Source organism: Antedon bifida, chromosome 3, assembly GCF_963402885.1.
Source record: "Antedon bifida chromosome 3, ecAntBifi1.1, whole genome shotgun sequence".
NCBI classification, from domain to species: Eukaryota; Metazoa; Echinodermata; class Crinoidea; order Comatulida; family Antedonidae; genus Antedon; species Antedon bifida.
In genome coordinates this window covers 10,920,142-10,927,948 of record NC_136228.1, presented here as the reverse complement: position 1 = coordinate 10,927,948, position 7,807 = coordinate 10,920,142, and the positions used below count along the sequence as shown (strand labels likewise).

The following is a 7,807-nucleotide window of genomic DNA, read 5'->3' as shown; positions in this document are numbered from 1 at the left end:
CTTCTCCAGGTTCTCTACTACATTGGATCTATTGTACAGACCTATACTACAGCTTTGGCAAGATCTTGCCAATGCTTCTCTGTGTTGTGCTACTATTGCTGCCTCTGCCATGTACTCTATTACATTTGGATCTATTGTACAGACCTATACTACAGCTTTGACAAGATCTTGCTAATGCTTCTCTGTGTTGTGCTACTATTGCTGCCTCTGTCAGGTTCTCTATTACATTTGGATCTATTGTACAGACATATACTACATGTTTGGCAAGATCTTGCCAATGCTTCTCTATGTTGTGCTACTGTTGCTGCTTCTGCCATGTTCTCTATTACATTTGGATCTATTGTACAGACATATACTACATGTTTGGCAAGATCTTACCAATGTACTTCTCTATGTTGTGCATGCTACTATCGATGTCTAACTGTTGCTCTTTTCCAAGTTAACTTACATTCCAAGTTAACTTACATTCCCCGACTATATCAATATTTTAGTTTCTCTTTTAAGTCATAGCTGTCCTTGTAGTGGTTCTTGTTTTAAGGCTATAATTGTCTTTACTGGTTGACTATCAGATCATTATGGTCTTAACCCTATTTGCTATAAATGCATCTTTGCAAGACTGTATGTGTTACATTCAAAATCATGTCAGTTTAGTACTTAAATGTTATGTAACTTTCCGTTAACAACAATAATCACACTGATGAATTCTAATACAAGACTTGTCAATTTATTCTTTACTGTTTGGTATGATCTGTGTAGAACATTGATAAAAAACAAAAATAGAGCATCTTTCTCAATCACTCTTGCTATTATAATTATATAATAATTAACAATTTCCACCATGCAATGTCCAAACAATATCCACCTTCAGATCATTTTAATAATCAACCAATATCACAAATCACTTTCTATTTAAATAGAACTTCTTTGATTTTATCAAGATAAGATAAGAAATCTCCTCTTTGTCACATTGTGTATCCATGGCCTTACAAAAGTCGCTTGTCTGGGTTTTCCCAAAGAAGGCAAATTTTCTATGGGAAAGAAGATCATTGATATCTACGGATCTATGGCAGCTTATATTTTTTAATTTAAAGCACCTTATTTGATGATCAAGGTTTATACAATATTACAACCCTTTGTGGGGTAGTGCCCACTGACATATAGAATCCTAATTTTCATTTATATCAATTTATAGGGAAAAATTAATCTCAAAGAAAATCTTGTGCTAGGCTGCCTACAATTATGAATACAAATTAAGTTTATGTCTAGGCTTATCATAGCTACAATAATTATTTTGTCCATTGTGACAAATTGGTAAGCACTGCAGTGAAACCTAAATAAACTGTGTAGGTGATATTCTCAAACATTTGCAGTATTGTATCAATGATGCTATCCCATATCAATCATAATAAACAACCCTGTGGACAATCCAATATTTTAAAATTTGTGGAATGGAATAAATTTTGTAACAGTACTAACAGCGACCATTCTTATCCTTACAACATGACCCTCCTATTCCAAAATATTAATAAACTTTTCAACTATAACTACAACCTTTTCTTTACACATACGTTACAATTCAAATTTGTACAATCCACCAATCATTGTATTACTTACAAAAATAGATACATCTATGTGCAGGCTACTAACCAATCAGAAAAGTGAAATATTACCTTTAATTCATTAATAGGTCCACTATCTATGTCCATTCATATATTGTCTTTTATTCACTTTTCAAATTAGTATTAACTACTTGGAAACGCTTGAGTTGTAGTTTTCCCATAAAAATATTACATATAGCATAATATTCACAAATTTTAAGTTAACTTTTAATATTTATTAATATTATTATTAATGTGTAATAAATTATATATTAATATTTGTTTGATATAGAAATAACCAAATAACTGAAGGTTATTTATTATAATAACTTCATTTCTCATTGTTTCTACATTATTTATTTCAGTTACAAATTTGCAAAAAAAAATGATTTTATCAGTCAATGGTAGCTGTAATGCAGTTGAATCTATATATTAATTATGTTCTTTTCCTAGAAGAACAATGTTTACATTTACAATGTTCAACAGTCGCTTGATGGCATTATGTAGCAAAAACACTACAAAAGCATAGAATGCCCAAACCAACCATTGTTGTGTTGGCTTTCTCTAATACCATGCATTAGTTACAGCAGCTATCAAAACGCTGATTAGATTGTGATCATGTGCATATTGTATAATTCATTGTACAATTTTGAAGCATTGCGGAATAAACAATCCCCATGGAAAATTGGAGAGGTAACTATTGTACGATGGAAGAACCTGGGATTCTGGTATTATCCCTAAGCATGAGCATTTTCCAATGTGGAATGTACAATTATCTTTGAGTTGTATCTATCAACTCTTACTCCATGAGAAAATAATATCTGACATAAATAAAATAAAATTGTTAATGATAGCATACTTTTACTGGACCTTTAGCTTTGTACAGAGTGTCCAATAGTTAAATATTACAAAATGTATTACATGCTATAACTTATAAAGAAAATTGATAGCGAAAATATAAATGATATGATTAAAACAGAATTATAAAAGTATATACAATCTGAAAGCCAATCTCTTTTATTTATATATTAGAAATGGTATGTGCTCAGTTGTTTAGTTAACGTTAACATTTTGCCTAAATCTAATAAAATAATAATACTTTGTTTCATATACAGTAGAACCCCTCCTTTGGGACACCAATATTCAGGGGACACATACTTTCCAGCGAAACAAACAAGGGGAAACATGTTCTAACACTACGGCCAACTCTTATTCAGGGACACGCATTGGGACCCAAAAAGTGTCCCCTTAATAGGGATTCTACTGTATCTGTAAATAATGAGAACATATAATGTGACAAAGTATTTAAATAGATGTGTCAAAACAGAGAAACAAGCTGTATAATACCCACTACTCTATGTCACAAGACCGACCTAACAGTGTGTGTAGTATATACAAAAACCTTTAACAGAGTTAACTATTAACCGTTTCAAACTCTTCAAAAGCGGATGATGGAAGGGGAGGTACTCCGGAATCCTCAGAGTTTTCCGTATTTTCATCATCGGAGAAACTAATATGGAGCGTGTCAGACAGATCCAACTTCTTTTGCGGACTGGCGCTTAAACTCGATTCTGGACTCGCCATTTTGATATTGAAATCATTTGAGTCAAATGTAAATGCTGGCGACACTGGGTCATTATTACGCGAATTCATATCAGTTTCAGTTGTAGTGCCCGATGTTAATGAATCACTCTTACTCGGAGATTCCGGTAAAATTGTTGTTATCAATGTAGATTCTACCGGTGTACTGATAGAACCGTATCCGTTGTAAATGTGGCGTGACGATTTCTGCGACTGCTTATTTTTTTCATCAAATTCTTGCTTCTCGTAACAATCGTGAATGACGGAATTCACCGATCTAACTGTGCCAGTCGGTGTAGAACCTGGCGACATGCTAACTCCCGATGATGTTGAACCACTCTGTGGAAGTCCATAGTTTCTATGTCTACTATGTTTTCTAGAGTCTAACTGTTCCACTGATATATTAAGCATTTTAAGACTGTCCGATATCGGTTCATTTTGACAAGAGTCACTGTGATATACTGGGTACTCGTTGTTGCTATCACTGCCACTGCTGTTCCTCAAACTTTCCAAATGATGTTGTTTGTAGCTGTTTATACTGTCAGTAGCATTGTGACTACTAACCAGAGTATTCTCAAAGAGTTCTTTAGATCTATCCTGCAAGATTTGTGTGGATGTCACACCATTAGCATTCAACTCTGGTCCAGGGCCTGCAGGCCGTGGTGTTGTGGGATCTGTTAGCATTGGTATATCATTTAAGAATGGGTTGCCTGTGCTATGTGATGGAGTGCCGTATACTTGAGCTTCGAGTTCCTGAATATGGTTCACCAGCTCTTGTTGATTTTGCAACAGATCTCTGTTTTGTAGCATTACTTGATGTAGTCTTGCCTATTGAAGAAAAACAAAATGTTTATTTTACATTACAAAAATTAACATTAAATAAATAAACAATTGATAAATAATGGGCAATATATTACTTTATGGAATTTACTCCCGAATGCAAGGCACTCCACAGTATTGGAGAAGTACCCGCTGCTTCCATGGGCTCAAATCCAAACCCTAGCCATCAGCACAAACTCAGTGGTATATAGGTTTGAATACCAGGCCATAGGTTTGTGTACCAAATGATAATTATTTGTTTTATCAATGTAAAAGTACAATTGACGTCAGAGTATAGGGCAAAACATCAGATCACTTATGTGTATAATAGTAACATGGCATCTATTCATGATATACAGTCAACAACTGTCACTCACCTGTGCTTCTATTCTGGCAGAAGATTCGGCATTCAGTTGATCTTTTATCAGAGACACTTGGGCCACGGCAACTTGCGTCTGGGTCTGTTGATGTTGCACTTGCTGCTGCAATAACTGTTTCTGGTGATACCAGCTCAACAACGTCCCGGTTTTAGAATCTGGGTCGGTGTCGATCATGTAGGGGGCATTGTGGGATGTTAAGGTTGAAATGGATAGTTCCGCCTAGAAAGATAGATTTCAATTCATTAGAATATTGGTTAGCATGTTATAATACATTTTTGACAGGAAAGGGATAGATAGGTGGGGGTGGGGAATAGAGTTTTTTTTTTTTTCAGTTTTAATAACATTTATTTCAGATGGTCACAATATATAACAAACAATATTACAATAAACAATAATCAACAATTAATATAAGACCATCTTAGGGATCAAAATTAGAAGTAAAACTTGCCTCACAATGACAATAATAATAATTCAAACAAAATAATTGATACAATGCAATTTTGAAAATTTGATTATAGGAGAATAATTTGATTTGATTGTTAACTAATCATAATTGAAATTAAAACTAATAAACAGTTATTTAACATACTGATGATTTAAGTAGTTTAGCATGTTTTAAAGTATACAAGTGCTTGTTAAAAGACATACTTAAAAAGTTAATGTTATTAAAGCCTTGTTTACACATGCATAAAAGATTTATTACTGTACAGGAAGCAGACAATATAAACAAAGAAAATAAAAAAGTGACTCATAAACAAGGAAGAAAATAAGCATGATATAAAAAGAAAAGCATTCCAAAAATGTAACGGAAATAGAATAGGAAACCTGGGCTGTTCAATTAAAAGGTGCCGTGATTTTTAAGTGATATTAAATGTCAAAAAAAAAACTCATTTCATTCCAAAAAAACCTTTTGCCTTTGTCTGATCAATATTTAATAATTTCATAAAGTATCCATCTTCCTTGGTAGACCCCTATTCAGGACACATCCCTATTATATTAAGGAGACACTTGTTAGACCTGTCTCAAAGGTGTCCCTTTAATAGCATTTCTGGCAACCAACATATTGTCCACCACTTATGGCTATTTATACCTGATAGCTATCATCTTGCCGTTTGCTAGGATCTATATCTGATATGCGTAGTGTAGCCTGTCTTGATATTGACTCCAATGGTGAATCTGTCTCACTTTCTTTACCTAGTCCTGTAGAAAGAGAAGTAAACAGACATTTTTATTTCAGAAATTTTGACTTTAAAAACTTTGCCAAACAAATTCATAAATACATTAGAACCCCTATTAACGGGACCAATCAAATTGGATCTCCTTTAGAGTGTAACCCGTAAATTGGATTTGGTCACTATCAAACTAGTTTGACAAAAAGTGTGGTATGCCCAAATATAGTAGTGATATACCCAATTATGGTAGTAATATGACATCATCATGTTCATATATGGACACATCACATACTTTTGATAGTGTGGACAGAGCTTTAGGTGTTCTACTTTTGATTTTCCCAAATATACATTGTAATACTATTTTATACTATTGATTTTAACCTGAACTTCTGTTAAAGATGTATTGTCCCCCAAAAACAGGAAAAATAAAGAATAATCAAATCAGACTTTGAATATATTATTTTGTAGTTTTAATCAAATTAATCACTTCCGTAGAAACAAAACGGGGAAAATTGAACGTTTTCACTTATGGAATGACAAAATAAATGGTTAAATTCAACCAGTAACCCATTGGCTGGCAGCCAATTTGACTATTTTTTGCTTTAAATTAAAGTTTTTTAGGTAAATACATTTTTTTTAAATCCAATTTGTGGTCAAAGTGGATACCTATGTGACTTTAAAATGGTATATTCAACAAAATTCAAAACAATGTTTAAAAATTATTTTTTGAGGGGGACAATACATCTTTAAATTGAGAAGTTGTCTGCATTAAAAACCTTAAGGAAGTTTATTTTCAAAATGACTACTTCTAATCAATATTTATTTTTAATATATTCATCTTCATCTGTTTTACTTTTTCAATAAAATATTGCAGATGTTTTAAACTTAGTTTCAATTAACTTGTCACGTTGTCTGCCTGTCTCCTCCATTTCCTTTACATCTACTCATCTCTCATTTATCAAGATATTCTAATTACAGTTTTTAATATAGAAAGAGACATGTATGTTGAATATATATTAAATATTGGTGTTCTTAATTCTTTCTGTCATGTACAATTTTGTTTGTTGTATACTGTTTATTTATTATGTTTAACATGTGATCTTTGAATGAATTCAGGATATTAAATACGAGTATTTAGAATCTTTCAAATTATAAACAAAAAAAATCAACTTTATAAATTCTAAAATAAAACACGGAAAAAACCCAATCGACGTTTATTATTCAACAATGGGACTTATTTTGTGGTGGAATGATGTCAAAACTATTCTACTGCAATTACTGCAGTAACTAGTTTGTTTTAAAGTTAATAAAGCAGTCACTACATTAAACAGCTTGCAAAGTAAATGAGTAAACAGGTAAAAGAAATAGTTCCTGCAGTAAAATAAATTTGACATGGTCTCTTTATGTTTTCTTTTGAAAAGCATTTATTACAGTTGTTCATTTTAAATAAAACATTAGTGTCACATTAAGTGAGTTCCTATGCATAATTTTCATGTAGAGTATTAAGGTTTTTGAAATGTAAAGAGATATCGTCACTGTATTATATTCAGAGTTTATCCATTTAAAAGTAGGTTTATGTATTAAGCGGATACAGTAGTACATTTAAATAAAACTACTTGAATTGTGTTGTTTAATTTGATAAATTGATCTGCGGATTAGCAATGAAGACAACGTCCTAAGTGACATTCCTATGTATGAAGAATAGCTGAATTTACCACTGCATTAGTTCATTAGTAGCAGTGAAGAAAGTGACGGAAATCAATAATATCTTTTCTTACGTTGACAAGTTTTCATTCTAAAGATCTTGTTAATATATCAACTTTCATTTTTATAGCACATTACTACGTGCAGCATTATCATTTGAAAATGTAGAGTCTTAATCATAAACTTTGCCAGCGTTCAGACAAGATGTATAAATAGAATGGGTGCAGAAGATGCACATAGGTATAAATGTGTTGTAAATTATAAATAGAGAGAACAGTTTGGAAAAAGATAGGGCGTTTTGGTCAAAGTACTCAAGGTTTTTGTCTTTAAATTCATTGGATATGTTTAACTGAACTGAACTGCCTCATCTGTGGTGTTCACTCCTGTATATGTACATTAACTTAATATTTAGCATTCTATGTCAACCGCACAAATAACATAATGCACTCGCACTGCAGAGTTCTCTAAATAAAATCAGACTTTTTACTGACAAATCTTGTGTGTTCTACACGATGCTTGCTAAATTGATGATCTGTGCATACAGAGGTCGGTC

The 7,807-nt window shown here is 32.4% G+C and overlaps 1 protein-coding gene across 2 annotated transcripts in view; it reads right to left on the bottom strand.

Annotated features, from left to right (window-relative positions):
• Positions 1–707: 707 nt before the first annotated feature.
• LOC144837467 (carboxyl-terminal PDZ ligand of neuronal nitric oxide synthase protein-like) overlaps positions 708–7,807 on the bottom strand; it is a 45,773-nt gene continuing 38,673 nt past the window's right edge. For both annotated transcript variants that reach the window (XM_078692598.1, XM_078692599.1), the window contains 3 exons: positions 5,469–5,578; positions 4,376–4,597; positions 708–4,007 (listed from right to left, as the gene is read on the bottom strand). In XM_078692598.1, coding sequence (XP_078548724.1) covers positions 3,012–4,007; positions 4,376–4,597; positions 5,469–5,578 — 1,328 coding nt within the window. In that variant the 3' untranslated portion in view covers positions 708–3,011. The remainder of the gene's footprint in view (positions 4,008–4,375; positions 4,598–5,468; positions 5,579–7,807) is intronic.